The 27691-nt window shown below is 37.5% G+C and overlaps 1 protein-coding gene across 1 annotated transcript; it reads right to left on the reverse strand.

Annotated features, from left to right (window-relative positions):
- Positions 1–632: 632 nt before the first annotated feature.
- On the reverse strand, positions 633–26278 carry LOC127433758 (nuclear envelope pore membrane protein POM 121-like). Its single transcript, XM_051685937.1, has 13 exons — positions 25716–26278; positions 24919–25128; positions 24485–24649; positions 19755–19835; positions 19453–19627; positions 17558–17649; positions 16042–16121; positions 15666–15790; positions 15433–15532; positions 14883–15263; positions 6940–8322; positions 3380–3481; positions 633–3139 (listed from the first exon to the last, which is right to left on the reverse strand). Exons 1-13 carry the CDS (start codon positions 26267–26269, stop codon positions 3045–3047), a joined length of 3543 nt encoding a protein of 1180 aa, XP_051541897.1. The 5' UTR covers positions 26270–26278; the 3' UTR covers positions 633–3044.
- Positions 26279–27691: the final 1413 nt, after the last annotated feature.

The following is a 27691-nucleotide window of genomic DNA, read 5'->3' on the forward strand; positions in this document are numbered from 1 at the left end:
GCCAATCTGTAAATGTTAAAATACTATTTCAAAAGTATAGCAAACAATATGTAAACAATATGTGTGTTAACATGATTTTAGTGTTTTATTAAATCGCTTACTGTCCTTCTCTGTGTAAAGTTATATGCAAATTTACAACACTAAAACAACCTTCAAACAATGAATTAAAAAATGTTACAGCTCAAATAAAACAAGTTTTAACAGAAGAATTAATGTAAATGCTTTTATTAAAATATAAGCTTCACATTTCTGCCTATAAACCCTCCAAAAAAAGTGCTTCACTGTAACCTTGATTTTTTGCTTTTTTTTTTTTTTTAAGAAAAGGAGCGGACTCTAAATTATTTTTTGTGGTGATTGAGCTGGCATTAACATGAAAAAACAGCCCTTTCTGTCTTATACTACTGTCACTGGACACTGATGTCCATAGCTTTAAATAAAAATGTATGAAATGCAAAGATTATTTTGAAAACATCCTGTTTTCAAAATAAAGGTTCAAATGAGGTTCAAATGAAAATATATTCATTCATTCATTCTGCCTCTCTCCAGTTATTTAAAACTAACAAGGAGGTCAGTCATTGGCAATTATGTGTCATGTATTAATGAGCACCATTCATAATTAAAGGTCACATCAGTTCAACTTTAAAATTTTATTCAAAACCAGCATGTCATTATCAGAGGATTTAAGCAGACACAGAACACAATCCATGTGCTGCCCCATTCAAAACTCCATTCACTCTTTTGAGGGTTAGTGGGAATGGTCATTACACACAAATTGTGAGCATCCACTTACAACAAAAACACATACAACACAGCTTTCAAACATTCATAACTTGAGAAATCCAGCACCGATCTAACCACAAATCTCAATTTTGCAACAGCCTACATGTCTCGCAAAGTTTTGTTTTCATGTTAGGACTTCCTAGTAAAAAAGCCTGGTCCCCTGCCACCTTCCCATTATTCTGAGAGCAAGGAAGCTTTAAAAAAAAAAAAAGAATTGTAATACACAAGTAAAGACCCACATGAGGAATGTAATGCATTGGGGACAGATGGCTACATCACTGTTGATATTAAAAAAGTAAAAATACTTGCAGTCCCCAATTATGTCCATTAATGTGTTTACCAGGTCAGAAGAATATTAGGGGGTAAAACAAAAATACAACAAACATGTTTAGAATGAATGGCACTTGTGCTTCCATTACTTGTGCATTGTAGTACCAATTAAATCCAGTGTTTTATGGATAACACATTGAAAACTGAAAATAACCAAATAAATCATACAACATAGCTCTTTTCTACCTTCACTGAACAGACCTGAGAATATGTTAAGACTTAAATTCTAAGGGTGCCGTTGGTCAACATCTTGACTCAATTTTTCAGTAACATTCAGCCATTTCAATTACAGGTTAAGTATTTGATCTTGGTATTGTAAAACACTTCACAAGCATGCACAAACCATAGGATTCATACAGAATGTACATGCAAAATAGTCACAAAAAAAAAAAGAAATAAAGAAAATGTTAAATACAAATAGCATTTTAGGCCTCTAGGTTAAACCAAATTTGTGAATAAAACTTTTAAACCATTGTAACATTCAGCAATGCACATAGCAGCATTCTCGATTCTCCTCAAAATTACACAATTTTGGGGGCAATTTTGAATTTGTATTTTTTATTTTTTTTTGCACTTATGTTGATCACCCAGTCAATTATAAGTTTATTTTCAAAGCATATGTGCACATTATCACTCAAAAGATGCCCTTCTATATAGTGAGGTGGCCAGTTTGAAATTGGACCAAAACTCTCAAGTCATTTATCAAAAATAAGTAGTAATGAGATCATATTCTTCGACAAGAAGTCTAACACATCATTATGAAAGAACAGGCATCCATGTCACCAAGTACAAATCCAACATCATTCTTAAAAGGTAACCAGAAGCAAAACACACTAAGGCACACAGAGCAATGAAAAGTATAAATAACTGCAGGAAAGATAAAATAAATGGGTTTTGACCATTGTGGCTACAATGTGGAGAGCTAGATGGAGAGCCTGACAGCCAAATACAAACTGATGGCAGATGCAACTGTTATAAGATGGTTTTGCTTCAATGTATAAGTGCCGATTTTAATTACTCTCAGTATAATTAATACCAAATGAGGCTTCAAACTGAGAAAAAAAAAAAAGACTATAGTAAAACAGCCTATAGCACAAAGATTACGATACAAAGTGAGCATGTTGCACTGAAACATCAGCTTTGGTTTTAAACAGACAAGTCCAATGTATGAAATATAATAAGTCAGAAAATGGACAGGATATTTCCATAACTGGTGCTTCTCCTAAAGAAACATGCAGAAAAAGCATTGAAAAATTATTCTGTTTATTATGCAGCTCAATCCACTCATTCCGGCAAAAACATATTTTCATTTCTTAAATGAAACAGGTAAAATTTTCACTTTTGAAGGCTTACCCGAACGGATCTTGAGAAAACTCTAGTACTGATCAAAAGCGACAAATGTAACTGCGAGAAGAATAAAATAAACAATCCACTTGATCTAAAATAACGTGCATCTGATTACTTGTAGTCTACTAACCAAAAAACAATAATCAAAAAATACAATTCCATTTCTTTCACTAGGCCTGGACCACAATTTTTGTTTAAGTCCAGGATTGAAAGTCTGCTTTTCTCGTTTCTTCAAGTATAATACGCAGCTCCTGTTCAGCTTCTTTCCCCAACACAAGACATCCTGTTCCAATACAAACTCCATTAAAAAGGATGTGATGAGTTTCAGAGGCAGCACCCAACAGCAGGGACGGGGCAGCCCAGTACTCTAAAATCTCCATGAGCCTTGATCCTACACACTGGACCAGCACTGGCAGTCTGGAGGGTTGGAGAGTTGAGTTTAGTCCTACAGGTCTGACTGAAAGCCTTGTTTCGTTTGGACTAACAGCAGTAGCAGCGACTGGGGCAGATGGGAGAGCCGAAGGAGTAGTAACAGAGTCCAGACAACGATGATTTAGGTCGAAGGGACAGGTCTCGGATCAGTCACATTACTTCTTCCTTGTGTGCTGCCTGCGTGCTTGTAATCGGCGTGGACTGGAGGGCTTTGAGCCTGTTCCGATGGAGAAGGCGGCTGGTGAAGCGCCTAAAAGAGAAAGAAAAAAAATTACATGCTATATATTAATTTTTAAAAGGGTGGATGTGTAGCAAATACATCAACAAAGGCTATTATTGATTCATAAAAAAATGGTGAATGCACATATTGTGCTATATCAAAATGAATTAGTAATTATACATAAATTATTGCCTACAACCACAAATAGTTACTCCACTTCTGTCTAACAGTCACTTCTCATGTGAGTAATGAATGGAATTTGTAGCTTACCGAATGGTGAGGCACCCATTGCACCAAACCCTGGGGTTCCAGGACTGCAAAATGGCATTGACATTCCTCCAGATCCCTGGCCAAAAGCAGGAGTTGACGTTCCTAAGACAACAGAAAAGCATGTCAAATGTCTGTCTTCCTGGGATAGGACTAGCTGAAATAATTTTATAGCTCAACCAATCAATACAATGCAATATTGGTTTTTGCATTCCATAAAACACATATAATTAAATATACAGCTATGAGGAGCGAGCGTTTTAGACTAATGAGATTTCATTGTGGGTGGGGCTACCCAGCATATCAAGACAGAAACCAACACAAACCAAGACAAAATGTCTTATTTGCAGCTGGTTAGGACAAAAACTAAAAATTACAAAAATAAATTACAAATTAAATAATTACTGTAATCTAATTAGTACATTAATATAGCGCATTAAATTTCACATTTTTGTAACCATATTATAGTTACTGACTTTCAATGAACTTAGTTTTTATTAATTTACTTTCGTTGAGTGAAGAAAAAAAAAAGTGAAGTGTTTCAGAAAGTAACTTAAAAGTAATTAGTAATGTGATAACTTTTCCAATGAAGAAATCAGTAAATTCAGAAATCTGATTGCAGTTTTAGAATAGTAGGTCATTTGAAGTGAATTACTTGTTCCTGAGTAACTTTATTAACACTTAACATAATGATTGGCATATGATTTAATCGCTTTGTCTGCTGGTTACTGACCTAGTAGGGCTGGGTGCTATGCAAAACTTATTGCAATATCAGATTACATAGTCAATCCCCCGGGCAAGGGATAGGTGAATATTCTTGCTTTATTGATTGTGCTTTAAAAATTGTAATTTATTGAAACACGAAAAACTTAAACTAAAAGATATTTCTAAATTCAAATTGCACTTCAAACAAAACGAAAAATTTAAATAACAAAAGTGGCCAAGAAATCTTATATAACCATCCTTCCGTCATGCAAGTATCCGTCTACAACAGGTAGAAAATTACTCTTACAAATTAAGATTCATAGTGAATTAACAAATGTTATCATATACAACTTTTGATTTTAAATGTATTAGTATATATTGAAATTAACTAACTATGATTAATAAATGCTTAAGTGTTGTTCGTTGTTAATTCATGTGAACTAATGTTAACAAGTGGAACCTTATTGTAAAGTGTTACCCCAACTAATAATAATAATAATAATAATAATAGAAATAGAAATCCATTTTAGGTTCAAAAGGTGAACTTGTTTAGGTTGTATACATGTTTTGGCTATAAAGCGAACCTGCAGAGTTGCGTTCCAAATGTTAAGCGCAAACTGCTCCGTGGAAATAAAGTCAACTAAACTTCGAGCACCTCGTGACTTGTCCTGAGGTCAATTGCAGCATTCTCATAGACACCACTATTCTTACAAATGGTTTTCAGATGACTGCATCGACGGTTCTTTTTTTCATCAGTTCTTCAGCAAGTGTCTTTGTGTCTAACAGTATTTATTGTCATGTGTCGAGACACAGTTAGCCCACCACAGTGGTGGGTAGATGAGCAAAATTACCCGGCATGCGCATGATATAGGCTGCCCATTTCATACCCTGGGCTACTATTTAATATATCTGGTGATTTCCCAGCTCCATGGTTTTGTAATTTCCCGATATTGTTGATAATCTTTGGCCAATGAGTGCCGCAATCAGTGTCGGATATTTGTCAGATATTGTCGATATCCGATTACATCGTCCTGTTGCCCAGCCCTATGACGTAGTTGCTTTTATTGCAGTTCTTGCACTCTACCTATGTTCAAAGCAGTCTATAACATTATCTAGCCAGACACAAAAGTGCAAGGATGTTTTTTATTTTTTTCTAATTATGAAAACACAATTTACTGTCATGTTTACACGCCTAACACAATCTGGTTATACTAGTAGTTGCTGGGTGGAGGCCCTCAGTTGGAATCCCCCTTAAATGGTGAACTCCACCTAAGCATCAGGATTAAATGTAGAAAACAGTGACACATGCAATCAGGAACTGCAGATGTTTCACAATGAATAAATACATCGCAACAAGACAAGACAAAACACTTTGCGTGTTAAATACCAAATATGACCAAAGTAATTGCCCCTTACTTGACTACAAAATATCACTGAATCAACTGGTCAGTCTTGATAACTCTAAATCAAAGCCTAATATATACAATGGAAGCCAGACTTTCTTCTCCTAAACCAACAAAAGCAACCTAGGCGAACAAAGCCTGTTTATATCATGTGCAGCATCGTTTTAAAATGAGTTTGTTGATCATCAACACTTCTTCAACTAGCAGAGTTCTCCTATGTTAAAATTTTCAGGAATGTGTGTGAACAGGAGAAACATCACCAAACGAACACCTCAGCAGAACAAAAGCATAATTTTTAAGCTAACTAAAGGAAGCCTGTTCGCCCAGTAAGTATATATTAGGGATGGGCACATGTACCCGAGTACGGAAATGACAGTAATGATCGATCATGAAAATTACAATCGATAATGAAAATGCTTGACATTTCTTTCACTGAATCGAAATTCAGTAACAACTTCCTGACAACTACACACAAATGTGTCAAATATGGGCCTTTTTTTAATTTTGAGATTAATTGTGCGATTTTCAGCAGTACCTTGATTGACAACAGAGACGTCTCAGCAACCAAACTGATAAACGATGCTGCAATGCTAGCGTTTGTTCTACAGGTTTACGATAATCAAAAGAAGGTTTAATCCACCGTGTTTTGAACATCTGTCTCTGCAAACATTTGCTAAACAAGTTTTATTGTCATATACTGTAATGTAGAAACTTTGACTCAATGTATATTATTTAATAAAAGTGAAGGTTTATCATTGACTGTAAATCTCCCTCAGTGTCGACTTGTTTGCGTGATGTCACACACCTGCATTTCAGCTAAATCAGAGCTGAAGATTTCCGCACAAGCTGCAAGTCCAACATAAAGTGGCATTCCACTGCATGAAGTTTAAAATTCAGAATTAAATGGGAGGAAGCATGAATCATCACAGCAACAAACTCCAGAGCGCAGCGTGGCTTTCTGTCCGGGGCAAAGACAGCGCACGCACACGCACTTCCTGCCGCTTAGGTCACCCCTCTTATGAGCGCGCGTCACAGATGTACAGAAGCAAACATTTTTATTTAAAAAGTATACAAGTATTGTTTTGTTTCTAAAAATAATCAATCGTTTGGGCTCAGAAGAACTTTATTTGTCAACTGGAGTTGTGTGGATTATTTTGATGCACCCTAAATATGCATTTTGGACCGTCAAAAAAATGGAGTACATTCACTTGCATTGTTTAAAGGAGGCCTGAAAGAAATCCTAAAAATCTTACATTCTGTTTTGATGAAGAAGAAACTCCGATACATCTTGAATGGCCTGAGTGTGAGTACATTATCAGCAAATTTTAATTTTTGGGTGAACTATTCCTATAATACTTTTTTTAAAAATCTGTAATTAAAAAATTACATAATCTCTTAAATCACAATCAACCAATTCCAATTCCCCTGTCAAATTGTTAAAACCAATGGACTTACCAAAAGCAGGCTTGTTGTCAGTGTTGTTGGCTCCAAAGGAAAACCCTGGCGTCTGAGCTGCAGGTGTAGGGGTTCCAAATGCCATTCCAGACAGTGATGCCCCAAAGTGAAACCCTCCAGAAGCAGGAGGCGCTGGAGTGCTTGGTGCAGGGTTCTGAACGGCTGTCGAGGCCCCTCCGAAGTTGAATGCAGGAGCTGGGGCAGGGAGAGGGGCCGCAGTCTGTGTAGAGGCCCCAAAAGCAGGAGCCGCTGAAGGGGTGGTGGTATTTCCAAAAGAGAAGCCGGAAGAAGGCGCTCCACCAAACGCAGGTGCTGCTGTGCTGGCGGTTGCTCCAAAGTTGAATGGTGCTGCACCAGTGTTGCCCTTGCTGGACCCAAACGTAAAGGGTTTTGGAGCACCAGGGACCTGTTGTGTGGCCCCAGGGAAGGATGATGATGCTGTGAAGGTAGAGCTCCCAAAAGCAGTTTGTGTTGTGGGCGTCTCCGATGTTGAGGTGGTACTGTTGGTCAACCCGAACCCACCAAATGGCATGGAGGTGGAATTCTGGTTTTTGGACTGCTGGCCAAATGCGAACGTGCTTTGTGTCTGTGGGGTGGGCGCAGGTTTTGCAGTACCAAACTGAAAAGCAGAAGTGGTACCACTAGCGCTGGTTGTACTGGTACTCAACGCAGGGGCAGACGTCATAGTTGACGTGGCTCCAAATTGGAACGTGGTGTTTGAGGCAGGAGCACATGTGGTTGTTGTATTCCAGCTTCCAAACAGAGATGGGGCCGGAGCTTGTGTCGCAGGGGTAGCAGAGGGAGTGGCAGACACTGTAGCTGGATGGGAACTTGTAAGTCCACCAAATAACATGCTACTGTTCTGTGTAGCTGGAGCTGCAGGGGTTGATGTTGTTGGTGTGGCTGTTTGCCCGAAGGCACTAATGCCACTTCCTATGGTACTGCCAAATAAAGGCTTGAAAGTGGGCTGTGTGGGTTTGACTTCCACCGTGGAGGCTGGAGCTGTAGTTGCTGCACTGAAAATTGGCTTAAATCCAGATGACAGGGGGTTGCTGATGCTGTTTGCCGATACACTAGGTGCAGCAGTTATAGATGTAGGTAGCTCAGATGCAGGTGTGGCCACAGGTTTGATCAGGCTGAATAGACTGCCTACTCCACTCAGGGATGGTGAGCTGGAGGTGGGTTGAATAGATCGAGCCAAGATCTGAGCGAAGGCAGAGGGCATGGAGGTGGCTGGCTTAGAGACAGGCGTTGATATGGAGGACAGGGCTGAAAGGAGTGAGGACTGTAGAGCTGTAGGGCCTGACTCTGATTTGACAACTGCACTGCTGGGGTTTGTGGAAGCAGCAGGTGAAGAAGAACAGGCAACGGAGACTGCTGGAGCTGCATAAGGAGGGACAGACACACAAATGGTCATGTTAGTTACATGCATGATCAGGTGTGCAACTTTAGTACAAAAAGCAGGACACAGAAGGTAAAAAAACAATTGGGTGATTGAGTAATGAAGTTAATGGCAAGTGCTTTTATCTAGCAAGCACTTTTATTCCATTTAAATACTTGTGGGGCATTCAAATTTGTACTAATCAGTTTTAAGCTCACACACTGGGGCGTGCTTTAGTGTGGGGGAAAATGAGGCCCTGTTACCATAGTTACTCATTCATTCCTATGAGGGAATCAAAGGGAAATTTCCAATATTTTTGACGAAAAACATGGCGAAAAGATGTTTCCTTTTTGGCACTTCAAACAAAGCCTAAAAACTAGGAACTACATTTTTATTACCCACCAACCGACAAAAATCGAAGCCTAAAGAAGAGTGATGTGGCTGCCATTGGCCATATGCTGGATGCGTGGTTTAAAGTGGTTGGGAAAAATCAGAACTGATTCTAGACTAAATTGATCATATTATCTGAATAGCAGTTTCAACAGAAACATGATGATGAGTTAACACCAGAAGACAAGATACCTGAGAAAATTTAACATGATCGAAGTTATGCACTGCTTATATTGGTTTCATGCTTTAATGAATCAAACATTTCTCAGGGGATAAATTTCTCAGCAAGTTCGGTATGGCAAAATGTTTAATAAATAGTTTCTGGTAAAGTTGCAGTAAAATGTTTATGTACACAGTGCTAGGTCCCCATTAGCACTGTCTTTACTGCCAAACAGAGTACAAAGGATTATAAAAGCTGCTTATTATAGTAGGCCTAATTGTTAGATTATATATTGCTGCATATAATTTTCATGTTTAATAAAAGTTTTTTTTTTTTTTATTGTAGGCCTACGATTCTAACCTTACAAACTCTATAAGCCTTAAAAACTAAAGAGCCTGCTTGCACTTCCTGCTGAGCTAGTAAATTGTAATTTAAAAATAATTAAGGGTCTACCATTAAACTCGTATCAGCCAAATCACAGCTTTCACTTCTTAAATGTGAGCTATTTTGTGTAATTTAATCAATCATATTAAAAGGTATAAATAAAAGTGTTGATGACGATAAAGCAATTCACAAAGCAGTTTGAAATGTTTTAGATATCAAATGACAAAATATTAGTGACAATCATAAATGTAAACTTCTGTTTGAGGTGGCCTGGGGCTGCTAAGAAACTGCTGAATAGACCTTAGTCACAGTAGCGTCATCTTTGATTTTTAATGGTAATGACAATGAGCCTGTGAGATAAACTTACCATCTCTTCAAATGGCATGAACAGTATAAAGCTGTAAAAAGCTCCTAGATCACATCTGATTTTCCACAACTGATGTTGTCTGGAGTTTTATGTCTACTGAATGTTCTTGAAAAGAAGTTTTGTCTGTGGAATGATCCAAAAACACTTTAAACTACAGTACAACCCATTGAAGAGACTGTATGCCTGTCCCTCACAGCCTCATTGTAATCCCCTTCAAAAATCAAAGATGGTGCTGCTGTGAATAAGGCCTATGGCTCAACAGTTTGCAGCAACAACGCTCTTCTTTAATCTTCTATATGTGTTGGTTAGCGAGTAGGGCTGGGATGATTCATCGACGTAATCTACATCATCGATTACAGAAATACATCGATTTGCATAACATGCGTCGGCGCATCGCAATGCAGTAATTAAAATGGCAGCGCCTGGTTTAAGTATGGATTCCCCCGAAGAACAACAGCTAAAAAAAAACTTGCCTACGGTCATCTAAAGCATGGGAGTATTTTAGCCAGACCCCCAACAATGTGGTGCTGTGTAAGCTATGCAAATTGGAAATGGCTTATCACAACAGTACAACCACCATGAACGAACACTTGAAGCGAAAGCATCCCAGAACGCTTTGTCAAGACGGCAGCAAGGCAGCACCGTAAGTCCTGTTTACTTTTTGTCCCCACCCAACCATGACATATTAGTATTACAACACGCGTTTCTGTTAGTATTGTCACTTAAAATTGATTTTCTAAATGTTTCCACATCGCCCCCATGTTAAAAGTAATTTCTGCACCGCTGCTAACGTAGGGTGACCATACGTCCTCTTTTTCCCGGACATGTCCTCTTTTTCGGACCTTAAAAAAAGCGTCTGGCCAGGATTTCTAAATTTGCAAAAATGTCCGGGATTCGGCTTTAGTTGCATTATGATGTGCATCTGGTCTAATACTTTGTGTGTGCGCGCATATTTGCATTGCTTTAACCCCTCTTTGTAAGTCCTGCCTTCTCGCACACCAATTGGTCAATTATAAGAGGCTTGCAGCAACTATTGGCCAAATTCCTGCCTGTCAATCTCTACGCTGTTGGGTTTAGCATCAAACAGTTGCTTAACAGTAGCAGCAAATGACAGCTGAGTGGAAACAATGCCCAAACGAAAGTGCAAATTTACAGAAGATTTGCACAAAACAAAATTCCCATGCTTTCGTCCAGGTCGAGATAAGTGGGAAGCAGAATGTAGGACATGTAAAGCTGGCACTTTGTGTCAGTTGCTAATAAAGGTGCAAGTGATTTAGAAGCACACATTAGCTCTGCCAAGCATAAAGGGTCAGCAAAAGGTGAAAGTTCATCAGGTAAATTAACGGACTACTTTTTGTGACCAGGTAAAATTATCACATTGCTTCATTTTCCATGGCCATTCAAAAAAATACTAATAGTTAATGAAGGTACACACATGGCATCAAATATTTTATTTTAGTACATGGACATTCAAAAGAATGTTGGAGATTTTAATTTAATTTATGTTATGCTTATAGTGTCTTTCATTGTATTAAAGTTTGCATTCATTGTAACACTTTTTTGTTGCAGAATAATGCCCTGCAGTGCACACTTTGTTTCTTGTACATTTGTTTGTGTTTAAGAGTTGATGATTTAATAAAATATTGAAATATTAATGAGACAAGTTTTTTTACATTTATTTTGGGTTAATTAATTGTTAAATTAATCAAGTAATAATTATTAAAAAATCTTTAGAAAAATCGGCAAATTAGTCATTAGATTAATCGATAAAAAAATAACCGTTAGGTTCAGCCCTATTAGCGAGCGACAACATTTTAATTCAGATTTTTTTTTTCTGGCTTTGTTTGAAGTGCAAATAACTATACAACAGCTTTTTGTCATGTTTTTCTTTATTTAAATAGTCAAATCTATTTGGATATTTCTCCCCGTTTCCCTCAGGAATGAATGAGTAACAATGGTAACGGCATTCCCTCAAGAGTGGCTGACTATTAATTAGTTGTATTCAACAAAAAAAGCAGCTGAGTGTGGGGATGTTCCAATCATGATTTTTACAACCAATACTGATCCCGATATGATCATTACCCTTTTATCAGGAGGAGCTCTGTCATAACTGGTTATATGTAATCTTTCTGCTCACCGTCACTGTTGACTGAATAGCTAAATTGTGTGACATAATCTGAAATCTGAGACTTTATAAAAAAAAATAAAATAAAAAAATAACTCAATATTTTTGTTATTTGCTTAATTTGCTTGATGCAATTTAGTTGAATAATTTTACAGTTTTGTTAATAAATTCAGCAGGCTTTCGCACTATTAATGTGCAACCAAACCTTGTGTTTCTTGAATTCAAGCAGATGGAGGGCTATATCTGGGACCTATCAAATGAAAATGCGAAGACAAACTAATAATAGGTGATATAATATTAATAATAATAATAATAATATTTCAAAAACAAGTGAAATGACCAACAATATTGCATATTTTGTCCCACTGAAATGCTCATTCTACAGTACAGCAATGATTTTGAGTTGGATGCAGATACATTTTCTGGTATTAACAACAGTGAGGTTATCTATAACATCTTAACACCTAATTTATGTGGCTAAATTATTCTAACAGAGTTGGAACTCATTTCAACAAGTTCTTATTGATTCAAATTCTGTCATCTCTTGGAATTTCTGAAGGCAAACAAAACCAGTTATATTTTCTTACACTCAAACTGAAATATTTTAGCCTATTTTTTTTTTTTTTTTTGGATTTATGCATTTCTATTTCATCTTTTCAAAAAAAAAAAAAACAAAAACAAAAAAAAAATAATAATATGTATTTTGTATCTGCCCTTATGAAAATTTACCACAATTTTTATTTTTTATAGTTTTAACTGTGTTATTTGTAACAAGACCGTAGTAAGCACATGGAATATGGATTTTCACTAACATGGTTAGATGTAACTTGATTTCTATAAAACAAACTACAGCATTTTTTTTGTAATTATAAACCATAGGCCTAAACACATTTAAAAACAATAATTGCTAAATATAAACATTTATAATTGTAACCAAAATTAAATATATTCCCCTATTCCCCTTGGCGGCACCTCCCCCATTGGGAACCCCTGAATTAAACACAAAAATGTTAATTTTTTTTAAATGAAAGTTTTTATTTTTCTAATAAGCCTTTAAAACATACAACAAAATATTATCTTAGGATAGACACTAGCACTATAAAGAATGAGACTTAGTGGCAAATTGAAGTCGAACTGATAACCCATAAGTTCAATTAAACATTTTTGGTTATTTATTGTCACTAATTTAATTATTGTTAGTCATTATTTTATATCTATTTATGCACCATGTTTAATACATCATATTATAGTATCTGAATATTGTATATACAATTTTTACAATTATAAATACATTCATCTTTTGCATTTTGTTGGATCTTGGAAATATTAGTTCCTTTTTTGCTTGTTCCTTTCTCGTGTGAAAGGAGAGATGAGAGAGCGAAGAAAGAGCACGTTTGCGGACTCAAAAGGTTTTTACTATTAATGCCATTTACTCCCGAGTTATTTAATAAAAGAACTTTGAATTATACCTCATATTTTAACTCATTATTATTATGATGCCTATTGCTTGGCGGAAACTGAGAAGCTGCCGCCATGGACGATAATAGCAGAACGTGCCGGTTTCCCTTTGCCGTGTCACATCTGAAATAGGGATGTGTAGAACAATTAATTTCACTGACGTTTAAAAGAAAATTTTGGAGTCGACTAATTGAAAAAGAAATTCTCAGAAAACAGTTATAAAAAAATAAAAAAATAAAAAACACTTATGTGGCCCATTTCAAATACTTATTCTATTCCAACAACAGCCAAATCTAAATTTCACTGAAAAGGGTCATTTATCTGCGACATGCTTACCTTGCATTATGATCGTTGTACATTAGATATAGAACATGACATGCTATCGCTGAATCAACGTTATAGAAAACAGGCATATTTAATGAAAACAACTGGATTAATAGTGCAGGACCATTAGTGCAACCCTAATAGCCTGTTATTAACGGAATTAGCCAAGTAAACGTTATTTAACGTAAACAGTCAGGACATTGCTGAAAATATTAAAAAGATAAGCCAAATCTATGAGCTAGAAAAAAAGCACTAAAAAGTTTCACAACGTGCATTAGCCTGTGATCGAATATGACAGCAGTTCGTTTAAGAATGCTAATCAATAACAGTTACGATGTAAAACAAAAATAACTGGGGAAAAAAATAGGCCTGTGAGAAAAGTACAATAAACCTAATGACTTGCTCTAAACATGATGTGCACACCATAGTTTGTTTCAGAAGACATTAATTGATTGACTGGAGTCATGTGGATTACTTTTATGCTGCCTAAATATGACTTTTGGACCAGCAAACAGCCAGCAGCCTGATGGCACCCATTCACTTGCACTGTATGGACAAACAGAGCTGAAATGTGCTTATAAAAATCTTCATTTTGGTTCTGCTGAAGAAGAAAAGACATACGCATCTGGGATGGCTTAAAGGTGAGTAAATCATGAGAATTTTCATTTTCGGGTGAACTAACCCTTTAAAGGAGCTGCGTGTCTTTTGTGACATGGGTGATTGGTTTATGCGATTGTTGGCCGATCGATCATAGGATCCCTAGTGTATCTTGCGTATACAGATGGTTCAAAATGCTGCAGCTAGGTTTTTAACAGAAACCAAGAAAAGTGAACACATGACTCCCGTACTAGACTCTCTTCATTGGCTACCAGTCAAGTTTAGGGTTGATTTTAAGCTTTTGCTCTGTTTTTTAAGGCCCTCCATGGTCTTGCTCCCCAATATCTGACCTTCAGCCATACTCTGCTCCTAGGTTACTTAGGTCAAGTGATTAGCTTCTTTTATCTGTTTCTCATACTAAATGTAAATCTAGAGGGGATCTGTCTTTTTCTGTAGCAGCTCAGACGCTCTGGAACAGTCTGCCTTTGCACATTACATCGTTTCCATCTATTCAAACTTTTAAGTCGAGCTTAAAATCTCATCTCTAACTTTTTCAAGTTTTTTTTCCCCTTATATATACATTTGTATTTTTTATTTGTTTGTTGTATTTGTTGTACAAATTGTGCAGCACTTTGGTCAACTTCTGTTGCTTTTAAATGTGCTATATAAATAAATTTTACTTGACTTTAATCCCTAGCTGAGTGTGTATAATATTTATAAAACTAAACGCAGAACTATTAAAATCAGATAGCCATACCTGCCATCGTAGTGCCCAGCAGAGAAGGAGCACTGAGAAGCGGATTATTCCTCATGTTTTTCAAAGACTCCAGCAAAGGGTTCGAAATGCTGGAGGCCGGGGCAGCTGGGGTGGTTGTGATTGTGGGGGCTGAGGTACGAATCAGGGGTGCAGTGCTGGCTGTGCTGAGTGCAGTGACCGTGAGGTCAATGGTTACTGTCGGGGTTGTAGTAGTGGCTGGTGCTGTCTCAGGTATAGGTGTGGAGAGAGAAACCAGAGAGGGAGCAGCACTTGCAGCTGGTGCAGTTTCAGATGAGGAAGTTGGAGCTGGATGAGAGAAAAAGGTAAGAGAGGGAGCAGGAGCTGGGGCAGGTTTAGGCACTGGAGGAGGCATCTCTGGTTCTGGAAAAAGATGTGGAATTAGTCACATTTGAGTTGAACAATTCTGAATAAAAAACATGAGCCACTTAAAAAGATAGTCCTAACTTTAGTCCAAAGCCCAAAAGAAAATGTGTTGTAATTTACATTGCATCAGTTCCAACCATTCCTGATGACAGTGAACAGAACTTACCAGGGTCCTCCAGAACCTTCTGTATCTGACTGAGAGCTGCTTTCTTCTCCATGTCCAAATCTTTTACTGTGATGGTGTAGCCAAGTTCAGGAGGTGGAGGCTGCAGGGCAAAAACAAATTCAGGAAACTCTTATTTTTCTAAACATGTATTGACACCACACCATGTCAGAAATTAAGTTCTATTGTGCAAATATATGGTTGAAATTTATATGTAAAGCAAGTATTCTACTAACAAAAGAAATCTGATCTCCTCTGTTTGCGGTGACCAGCTGAATTTTGCGCTTGCGTTTGCCACTGCTGCCTCCACCGTTAGATGTTGATGTTGCAACAGGTGCCTCAGATTTTGGAGTGAGTTTTGCTAGTACAGAAACAGACACTCAAATTATTTAGGGAAATGACGTAGTGTATGAAACCACTGTTACACAGCAAAATAACATGATCTACCACAAAACAAATTTAGATAAACAATCCTGTGCCTTAATACAAAAAAGTTTATACTATTTTCAAATCAAAACATTTAGAATTTTTGCAATTTGTACCAATAAACAATGGTGTAGTACAGTTGTATTAAATTAGTATTTATACTGCAAAGCTAATAAAGAGACTCACCTGCAGCTGGAGCAGGGTCAGTTTCCACCTTATCAGTTTTTGTAAAGGATGTGGACCTTGGTGAGGTAGCATCATCCTCCCTACAGCACACCAAAATACCAAAAGGTAAATGAAATAGCTTATATAGACTAAATAAACTGCATAAGAATATAATAATTTGAAAACAAGGTAGATTTCTTATAAACATTTATCACAAATTCTTCACAATATTAGGGCTTTTGAGGATAATTCTTAAGGGTTAAGGGAAAAGGTGTCTTATGAATATTTTGTCTAAGCCCAGTGCACACTGTACGATTTTGGCCACAATTCTGCCGTCTCAGACAAATTTTAGGAATCCTAAAGGATTTCTGTCGTCGTTGGGCAAAATCGGCAATCTTAAAATGTTCAGTGTGACATGTTCACTGATGGCCGATTAATAGCCTTTGCGATGATCTTTAGCCACAGAAGTAGTTCTGGCAGTGTCAGACATTTAGCATTGCAGCTATATAGTGTGGCCCATCTGGCACCAACATGATCAAAATCACTGAGATCACATTTTTTCCCCATTCTGATGGTTGATGTGAGCATTAACTGTAGCTCCTGACCTGTACCTGCATGTTTTTATGCACTGCTGCCACACGATTGGCTGATTAGATAATCACATGGATGATTGTTGGTGCCAGATGGGTTGGTTTGAGTATTTCTGTAACTGCTGATCTCCTGGAATTTTCACGCACAACAGTCTCTAGAATTTACTCCGAATGGTGCCAAAAACAAAATACATCCAGTGAGCGGCAGTTCTGTGAACAGAAATGCCTTGTTGATGAAAGAATTCGACAGAGAATGGCCAGTCTGGTTCGAACTGACAAAGTCTACAGTAACTCAGATAACCGCTCTGTACAACTGTGGTGAGAAGAATGTTATTCTGAGATGCGGGTTGGCGCTGTTTTGCCGGCACGAGGGGGAACTACACAATATTGTTACTAATCTAAAAGAGAAAGATGTACTATAACCCACTTTTTTTTGTTTTCCCCTATGTGAATGGGAAGTTTGTCATTTTTCAGGCCACAAGTCTTTATTTCCACAATGAATATTTGCTTGTGGTAGCTAATTATTACTGTAGGCTACCTACCGCGCTCGCGTTCACTCTCAACATATGTAATTTTTTTAATTTGTGATCAGGATGTCTGATTATAGGCCTATTTGACAAATTCATCTTTCTTTTTATATGTTAGCCTATGCTCCTGATGGAGGTGTATTGGAGCAACAGAAATGCTGATGTCCTGACTTTCAGAAAAACAAAAAGAAAAAAAAAGGGGGCAAATCTTGCTGTTTTGCTTCTATTCCGCAACACTCCCATAACGTGAGTCACATTCACTGTTTGGGACGATTGGGGCCACAGTCGGCTACGATGTGTATTGTACAGTCTGACATAATGTCGCAAAATATCAATGCGTTCATATCGAACAGTCTGACAAGCAACAATCTTAAATGACTGTAAAAATCCTACAGTGTATATAGCGGGCTTAACATATACCTTGCTTTCTTAGCAGCTCTTTCCGGAGTCTGGCAGCGAGATCCTCCAGGGCTTGTGAAAGGAGACAAACTGAGACTGGATGCTGCTCTTCTCTGAAAATACATGTACAAAAAAAAAAAAATATTATAATAAATAAAAAAAATACAACACAGAGTTACAGTTTTTAAAGTTTTTGTTGTTTCTCTTTTTTGCAGATTGGTAGTGGCAGAGTTAAGGAGTTGATGAACCCCAATGATTAGTCTTGACAGGATTCACCTGTGCTGAGGTTTCCATTGGCTTTAAAACCGGCTCTCTGCCAGTCTCCTCTCCCAGTGCCTCTCCCAAATTCAGACTTGTGTTATTCTCTTTTTTTTACCAGTTATTTTATGTTATTACTTTTCTTTTTAATAAATGATACCTTTGAGCAAGATATCCAATGTGTAGTCTCCCTTATTGACGCGGCCTACGAGCCGGCAATGAAAATGGGGGCTTGCCTGGGATTTTTGTGGAAATTTTACATTTACATATTTGGCAGATGCTTTAATCCAAAGCGATTTACAGTGCACTTATTACAGGGACAATCCCCCTGGAGCAATCTGGAGTTAAGTGCCTTGCTCAAGGACACAATGGTGGTGGCTGTGGCTGTGGGGATCGAACCGGCAACTTTCTGATTATCAGTTATGTGCTTTAGTCCACTACGCCACCACCACTTTGGAAATTTTTAATGATCCCTTTGTTTTCGGTGTGACTTGTAAAAGTAATTTAAGCACTTTTGTTAATTCATGGTCATTGGCTACTTGGTGGGTGTTGGTTGCTCACATTGATTTTGCAATGTGAAAACACATTTTTGATGCCAGCAACGTGGGTGCAGGAGCGGTATTCCTTCAGGCTGATGATGAGGGTGTCGATCGTCCTGTCAGTTACTTTTCAAAAAAGATCTCCTCTTATCAACTGAATTATTCCTTGGTTGAGGAGGCGTTGGCTTTGATTTGGGCCCTGCAACATTTTGAGGTTTATATTGGGTCAGTGGTTGTTCCATTGGTGGTGTACACTGATCAAAACCCCCTCACATTTACATTCTTTGCAGTGTTCAAATCAATGCCTCACAAGATGGTGTCTGTTTTTACAGTCCTGTGCACTGGATATTAGACACATTAAAGGGTCGGACAATGTTTTGGCTGACGCATTGTCTAGGGCTCTTTTGCCTTAAGAATTTTGTTAACCTCTTTGGTTGAGCGCTAGTGACTCCCTAATGGTTTGCTCTCTCCTGTTTGCCCTGTTTTTCCGGTATTCTTAATTTACTTCTACAGGGCCCGTGGTTGCTAAAGGCCAGAAAGGGGATGGGGATCTAAGGTTGGGGTTTTCCAGAAGGGTGACTGGACTATTTTGGTTTTGTCTTTGTTTTCGAAAAATTGTTTGGGTCTCTTGTAGATCCCTTTTCTTTTGGGGGAGGGTGTTACAATCCCTTCTTTGGATTGTAGCTTTCTGTTTTTGTTGTTTCTCTGTTTTGCAGATTGGTAGTGGCAGAGTTAAGGAGTTGATGAACCCCAATGATTAGTCCTGACAGGATTCACCTGTGCTACGAGTTCCATTGGCTTTAAAACCGGCTCTCTGCCAGTCTTCAAGTGCCTCTCCCTGATTCAGACTTGTTATTCTCTTTAATTACCAGTTATTTTATGATATTAGTCACTTCTTTTCTTTTTAATAAATAATTTTTTTAGCAATATATCCAACGTGTAGTCTCCCTTATTGTTGCAGCTTACGAGCCGGCCGTGACAACAGCAAATGAATAACCATCAATATGGTTGTTAACAATGAAAACGTTAATTGCATATCCTCATTTTAGAACACTCCTAATGTTCTAATAACTCTTCTAAGGCTTACTTTGAGATACATTTAAGTGAGAAGGGTTATACCTGTGGGTAAAACTGTGATGAACTATAGGAACTGCGAATAGGATTACGGACAGATCCAGGCACTCCGCTGGGAATAGGAGCACCACTCACAGAGCTGATGGAGGAGGTACGAGATCTCTTCATAGTAGATTCTTCTATAAGGGAGGAATTCATCCCTCTTTTCAGATTGCCAGGTCTAAGGGATGAGGACAAATGCAATGGTAAACAGATAACCTAAGAGAACACAAGAGTTTTATGAGGTAACTCAATGGACAACATCTAGACAGAAGCAATGTGACATCTAGGGCTATTAAATGACCTACTTCGGCACGAGCTGAGAAAGAGCTCCGTTTGCAAGAAGTGGCTCAAATGCAGACTGAGAACTTCCACTGCTGTCATGACGCCTGATGAGAACAAGACAATTATTCGGATAGATTGTAAAACTCAAAACACTTAAATAAAACTGTAATCCAAAAGACTCAAAAGCAAAGATTACGCAGGGTCCAAAATTGACTTTTTATCCCACCAGCCAGGGTGGCTAGTTTTCTTACTGGCCATGCTTTTTTTATTGCCTTTTACAGACATGAGACAAATAAACAATACTGTAATCATGTTTAAAATTGAAATGCTTTAAAGAATTGTATTGTTTTATTATTTATGAAATATTTGATTAGTCCATTTAGAATTATTTTACAGATTATTCACTTATTACAACAAAACTAAATTTGTATTTTAAACTACATGTTTAAGACACAACATTAAAACCACCTGCCTAATATTGTGTAGGTCCCCCTTGTGCTGCCAAAACAGCGCCAACCCAAATTTTCTTCTCACCACAATTTTACAGAGCGGTTATCTGAGTTACCGTAGATTTTGTCAGTTCGCACCAGTCTGGCCATTCTCTGTTGACCTCTTTCATCAACAAGGCATTTCCGTCCACAGAACTGCCGCACACTGGATGTTTTTTGTTTTTGGCACCATTCAGAGTAAATTCTAGAGACTGTTGTGTGTGAAATTCCCAGGAGATCAGCAGTTACAGAAATACTCAAACCAGCCTATCTGGTAACAACAAATCACTGAGATCACATTTTTTCCCCATTCTGATGGTTGATGCGATCATTAACTGAAGCTCCTGACCCGCATCTGCCTGACTTTATGCATTGCACTGCTGCCACACATTTGACTGATTAGATAATCGCATGGATGATTGTTGGTGCCAGATGGTCTGGTAGAGAATAGAGAATGGCCAGACTGGTTCGAACTGACAAAGTCTACGGTAACTCAGTGTGCGTGAGCAGCTCTCTCCCTCTCTGGCGTCTGGCTCGCTCTTAAATCCCTCTCCAACTCTCTCTGCAATGACAAGCAGCTGTTAGAGATAATCAATGACAGGTGATGATCCTTATAGTTCGCGCTCTCCATTCACAAGCCGGCGCTCAACCACGCTCCCACCTCCACACTCTGATATCCGCTCTGTACAATTGTGGTGAAAAGAATAGGTTGCCGCTGTTTTGGCGGCATGAGGGGGACCTATACAATATTAGGCAGAAGGTTTTAATGTTGTGGCTGAACAATCAGTAAGGAACTCTCGTGAGTCCTAAGTGCACATAACACAGTAACAGTTCTTGGTTTATTTGAAGTGAGTCAATTAATTCAGTCAGCTCAAACTGATTCATAAGTCTTTTTGATTCACTAAAAAAAAAAACCGTCTCAAGAGTCATTTGTTTTGGAATCAGACTACACGGTCATGTGTTATGTCTTGTGCTGCAGATTCAAAAGAACTGGCACATCAACAGTCATTTGTTTGGGAATAAGACTACACTGTCGCATGCTAAGTCTTACACTCTAGATGCAAAAGAACTGGCTCAAAAGAGTCATTTGTTCAGGAATCGGTCTACACTGGTTTGGTAGCGCTTTATGTCTCGCGCTGTTGACTTACAACGGGATCTAAAATGTTTTGTGACTATCACAAAAACCACAGAGGAATGTGGTAAAAAATGCATGTGTCCACAACGCATGAGGTGTAAACGCTAATCCGTCCCAGTGTCGTAATCAAATGAGTCCGCCCGTGAAAATGGGTCTGCATCTGATGTCATAACGATTCCATTGGCTCATAGAACTTTAGAGTACTATATTCACTGCCTGATTAGAAATCCTACAAAATCCTTTTATGATGCAAGTCAATATAACAGTGTTCATACAGATGCTTCAAGGACTTTTTAAGCACATTTTTATTTGTTTTCAAGGACTACGCTCAAGATATCATTAATTTTTTTTTTTTAATTTTGAATAAAAACATTTTATTCATTCAGTTAATTTAGTTTTATAAAACACTACTTATTACAAGTACAACATATCTCAATGTGCATCTTTACCTACACATTCTCAGTAACAATTCTTGGTTCATTCATTACGAAATTGATGTGCAATTGCAGTGTGCTCCCTTAAAACGTACATCGCTTTCCAACAAAAGTGAATAACTGGGTCTGTAAACAGTAGTGCATATGTGCTATGTTCCATGTTTTCTAAAGTCACACAACAGATTTATGTTGTGTGACTTTTGACCCAAATTGCAAATGGGTCATTCTCAAAAAATTTTGACTTTCCAACTTACAAAATATTGAAATTTTCTGTTCAGTTTTTGCCTATAAATGCTGAGGTTAAACATTTTATAGCATGTTGACATTATTTTTTATTCATAAAGACAACGTGGCTGTTGTTTCTTTTATTATTTAATTTTGTTTCACGAACGAAGCAAGTTAACACTAATGAGGGTTAAATCGGTTACAACACCACATTTTGAGGGTTCAATGGGGTACAACACCAAATATTTTTGCATGAAAATATTCGTTAAAATGTGCATTAATAACTTAACATGCTGGGAAAAATCACTATATGCATATTTAAGCAGCCTTAAACTTACTTAAACCTTAAATTATTTTCCACAACTTTTTGCATTTAAAAAATTTTTAAAACATAAAATAAAAAAAAAAGGTTTTATCATTGATAACACCAATGCCATGAAATCAAGGGACAAGCATTCTTTTTTAATTATTTAAATAATTATTAACAATTTTGTTATGCTTTTTTGCACACTTGTTCGGCCTTACACTAATGCTTTTATTAAAAATAATAAGTACAAAATAAATACATAAATAACTTTACATGTCATAGAAGTGGTGTACCAGATGAAGGGGATTTTTTTCAGGCAATTGACAGTTTCAAATATATTTGCAAAGCAGAGTCTAGCCATTTCATATCATTAAAGGTTAGGTTACAGAATGATACCTTTTAATTTTTTTCTGCTATTTGAAAGCTTTTTCACAACTAAAAAAAGTTAAGGGACGTGTTTGTCAACATGCTTTGATTCTGACCCAAATTTTGTCGGAAATTACCCATTTTGTGAAACACAAAGCTGTCTTTACACAAAACTGAATCCTCCACTGATCTGCCTTCAAATATCAGAATGTTTTTCATCTCATCTAATTTTCCACTCTGGAGAGTAATTTTTAATTAAAACTGATAGTTGCAAGGATTCACAGTTGTGAAATCCGCCACAGCAGTATAAATATACATTTTTAAATCCTCCAGTAACAATTGATTGTGTGATTGTCCCATTCTGAACAGCGCTGCCAAACATAACGGGTGCCACGTGACAGTGCCGTCTATGCGCTGCCTGCTTTAGTAGTGGTCTGTCGTCGTGTATATCCAAAAATAAATACATTTCATTTATTAAATGATTTAAGCAACGTACTTTACGATTTTCTATAGTTCAATAACTTAAGCACCTCTTGGTAAAAATGGCTATTTTCAAGGGTTGTCCAGGACTTAAATTTGAAAAAGCCAATTAAATTACTTCAAGCACCTTGTACGAACCCTGATATAACTTTGTAAATATGAAATTTAATGACTTTTAGATCATAAGTTACACATAATAGTATATTATCACAGCTATAGATTGTATTAATTATACATTTCTTGTTCTGTTTGTTTTTTCAGTTAGCTTACATTTGGTAATATGTGCCACAGAATTAGCCTACTGAACCACAATATTACAAAATATTTCACACCTTAAAATCATATATGCACACCAGCTATTATGATGGAAAAATAATTGCGTCCTGAGCAGGTTTGAGTACATTTAAGAACATTTAGCTAACACCAACTTTCCTAAAACGTTTCTTTAACACATGATAGATTTTATTTTAAATAAACATGTTCATTAATTATGTGAAGCCAGTCAAGTTTTTGTCATATCTATAGTGTTTTTCACCATTTCTATGCCGTTGCAATAATAAACAGTCACTGCCTGGGGACTCGATTTCACGGGTGGACTCATTCGATTCTGACACCGTCAGCAGTGAAGCGCCACCCCTCACCTGTCAATCAACTGCTGCGCTAAATCAAGAATTTAAACTTTGCCATTTACATCTTTAAAAGGAAATAATCGTCAGATAATAAAGCGGATACATACACAATCATGAGAGCTTCACGGATCTTCTATAGTGTGTCTGATATCAACAGCTCCTTTAATACAGGTAACCCACTAAAATAATGGATAATTCTGCTTGACATGTTGCTTTTGTGCTTAGATTAAATTTCAACCGCATTTAGGAGAAACAGCGCGCCATTTTTTTTTTGCACTTTGTCTTTTCTGACTTTGTTATGCTTTCTAATCATGCAGAAACACATTGACATAGTGACTGATGTCGTCGTGAAACAGAGACCCTCCCCTCCAAATCCAAACACAAGTGGTCACAGGAGACGCATTTAAGTGACCAGACGTAAACAGCAATCACCTGTGATGCATCGTAATAACAGGTGGAAATGGCATCTTACATTATTTTACAAGCTGACAAACTGATAGAAAGTAAAAAGCACCCGTTACTGTGGCGTATGACGCTGCAAAGTTCACCAGCCAAATAGAATTTGGAGGGTATTCAATTCAGACCCTGAGATGATGTAATGGAATATTCTGATTTCTGTATCTCCGGCGACTTCCTTGAGAATATTTGAGAGGCCTCACTTATAAATCACATCCCTTCCAAGAGCATACCTCCTTTTGCTCTTCTGCCCAGAAGCAGCATTCTTGTCCTCCTCGTTCACCTCCCTCTTCCTGCTCTCTCGGAGCACGCTCAGAACAGTCTCTCTGGAGCAGGGGTCTGCCTGTTCTCCAATCCCTGGGGATGTGACTGCCCCTGGGGAGTTCAGGTGATTGAAACTAGGAACATAACCAGAAAGAGTCAACTACCTGTTAGGAGGATCTATGTAAGAATACAGCATTTACACCCTTAGCTATTCTAATCTTCAATAATTTAAAATCCCTGTATTCATATTAATTTAGTATTGGCAAGAAATATGATTACAAATATGAATCCTTAATTGAACTACTGGCCTATAGCAGAAAAAAAATATGTACTCTTTTTATACATGTATTCATATGTTTTAACAAAGTCTAACAAAAAACAGTCTACACATAAATTGACTCACAATGATGAATGAGTGGGGTCTGGCCTGGCGATCTTCACTGTGACCGGGCTGTGAATGGTTGGGGAATTGCGTTGGGTGAGGATGTTCTTCTTACGGAACTCATCCCATTTTGCAGGTGGCATTACTCCAATGGGAGAGGTCCCAGTCTGCTGAAGGGGGTAATATCTGTGGGGGGTGATGGTGAACCGGTTTACTGCACCCACAGGGTCCCTGATGGCATTGAAAAATTATCAACATATTAGCTCATCAGAAGGTCTTATGTAAAATGTACAAACTTAATGTATGGTGACAAAAATGAACCAATTTAAACGGAATCTATAGATAGATGATTAACTACTACAATTTCTAAGACAAAGTATAACAACACTATGTAAAATCTCAAGATTAGTGCATGTACAAGATTTACAAGTACTGTGACATGTAAACACTAAATAAAAACAAATATCTTCGGATTAATTACATTTTATGTCATGGGGGAAGCGTTATTCAAGCCTACACGTGTAGTGTAAAGTGTCTGAACTGGTGTAGGTGGAGCCCAGCACCAAGAACTCCCACATTTTCAAATCATGGAGGGAACAACTGGGACAACATGCATGTTGGGACAACTGAAAAAGCTTAACATGTGCAAACACAACGCTATTTGATGATGCATGTCATGTAAAGCAATAAAAGAAAACATATGTAAATAACTTATAACGTCTCAATAAATATTTGCGTTGTAAACAGTGTAAGCAAAGAGAATCCATGCAGCAATCCACGTGTTTTCTGGCCGATAGGACAAAGCATTAGGTTTTTACCCGAATGACAGCCTTCTGTTAGGGGTGTGCACGGCATGATTCGGTCGTGCGAGTCTCTCCCGGAGCTGATCTCTGGGGTGAATTAAAGTCCCGGAGCCTCCAGCGGGCCTCGCCGCTGCGGAGGGACTTTCTCCAGCCTTGGCGAGGTAACTTCCCATGAGTATATCCCGAGGGCTAAACACTGAGTCACTGAGCGTATTGTCCCTTCTATAATACGAGCCCACAAAATGTCTATCGCTGGGTGACGCGAAGGAATTACGCGCATCACTTTTACGAATCTTGTTTCTGCCGGTGGCCGTGACTCCGCTCAAAGTACTGCCCGGTAACCAGCGCAGCAAAGCTGGCGGAACGCTCAGACCACGTCGGGGATTAAGGCCTAGTCTCTCGAAGAGTTGCAACTCCTCCGCTTTGTGAAAATAAACGACACAAGACACAACAGATATAAAAAGTATGTACAAGTAAGCTGGTATATAGCTCAAAACGAGTAAAAGGAGGAAGAGAAAGAACACAGCAGCAGAAATAACGAGTAGCCGCCGTTTATCTTCAGGAGACATGACGGCACCGCGCCGCCGAGAGAAGATATCCCATAATTCACCGCTTCAGCGCGCTTTGTTTACGTCTCGTGGATGTTCGTGACTGTCCGCGTGCACATTCGATGTACTGAAGGGTTTTGTCGCTCTCTAGTGTCATGAAGCGACACAATACTGACCCTTTCTTAATATACATTTATATTATAGATTATTTTGATAATTACCACTAAAACGCTTCCAGTGAAGTTCATATAAAATGTATTTGGTATGAATCTACTATTTTTATTATTATTATTATTTTTAACATATTTTACGTGGATGGCTCGTGGTGCACAAATTCGAGCGATTATTTAAAGGCCACTTGATGCGCGAATCACCCAAAATAAATGTTCAACATGTTCAACATGCATTTAACGTGGTTAAGCTGACATTGTTTTTGAAAGCGTGCTCTCGACCATACGTTAAATGCAAATTCGGTTTTTATTGTGCTCAAAATTCATCATAACTTATATATATATATATATATTATTCATGTTTATTCCCTATTGTTCCCCTTCCCTACTTAAAGAGGACAATATACTTACTAGGCAATTGTTGCAAATAAGAAACTTGTTGACTTGCCTTGTTAAAGTTTGTATAAAGCCCATTACCCTTATTTAAAGAAATAGTTCACCCAAAAATGATAAATTCTCCTCATTTTCACACTAATGCCATCCCAGATGTGTGTGACTTTTTTAGAAGAATTTCTTAGCTCTGTTGGTCCTTAAAGTGCACGTGAATGGTCACCAGCCCTTTGAAGGTCCAAAAATTACATGAAGGCCATATAAAAGTTATAATAATAATTAATACGTAAACGTAAAATATACACGTATACAGTATATAAGCATACATTTTTTTTCTTTTTCTTTTTTTTTTCTAATTTTGGAAAATGTATTGGTGGTGGGGATAATTAGTAACACAGGGAAAAGGGAAAGGGGCAAAAATAATGTTTTTATGTCTTTCATAAAAAGAATGTTAAGAGATTACACAATGTAATAAGAAATGTATTGAATGAAAAGACACAATAAAGTATATATATATATATATATATATATATATATATATATATATATATATATATAAAGCCACATAAAAGTAAAAGAGTTCATCAAAAATCTTCAGAAGTGATATGATAGGTGTGAGTGAGAAACAGATTAACATTTAAGTGCTGTTTTTTACTATAAATCTCAACTTTACAATTTTTTCACTTTATGAAAGTAAAAGTGGAGTTTTATGGTGAAAAATGACTTAAATATTGATTTGTTTCTTAGCCACACCAATCATATCGCTTCTGAAGATATGGATTAAACCACTGGAGTTTCATGGATTACTTTTATGCTGCCTTTATGTCTCCACCTGGTATTAAGATGCGTCTTGGGTGATCTGATCACCTGTGGTCAGGTGAGA

This window comes from Myxocyprinus asiaticus, chromosome 43 (genome assembly GCF_019703515.2).
Source record: "Myxocyprinus asiaticus isolate MX2 ecotype Aquarium Trade chromosome 43, UBuf_Myxa_2, whole genome shotgun sequence".
Classification (NCBI taxonomy): Eukaryota; Metazoa; Chordata; class Actinopteri; order Cypriniformes; family Catostomidae; genus Myxocyprinus; species Myxocyprinus asiaticus.

Excerpts from the sequence above, each read along its gene's own strand:
- LOC127433758 (XM_051685937.1), bottom strand. The coding sequence starts at position 26,269 with ATGTCTCCTGAAGATAAACGGCGGCTACTCGTTATTTCTGCTGCTGTG. Across the intron at positions 19,836-24,484 it reads GGGCAGAAGAGCAAAAGGAG|GCGTCATGACAGCAGTGGAA; the intron begins GTATGCTCTTGG and ends TGTTCTCATCAG. Across the intron at positions 15,264-15,432 it reads GAAGGTTCTGGAGGACCCTG|AACCAGAGATGCCTCCTCCA; the intron begins GTAAGTTCTGTT and ends ATCTTTTTCCAG.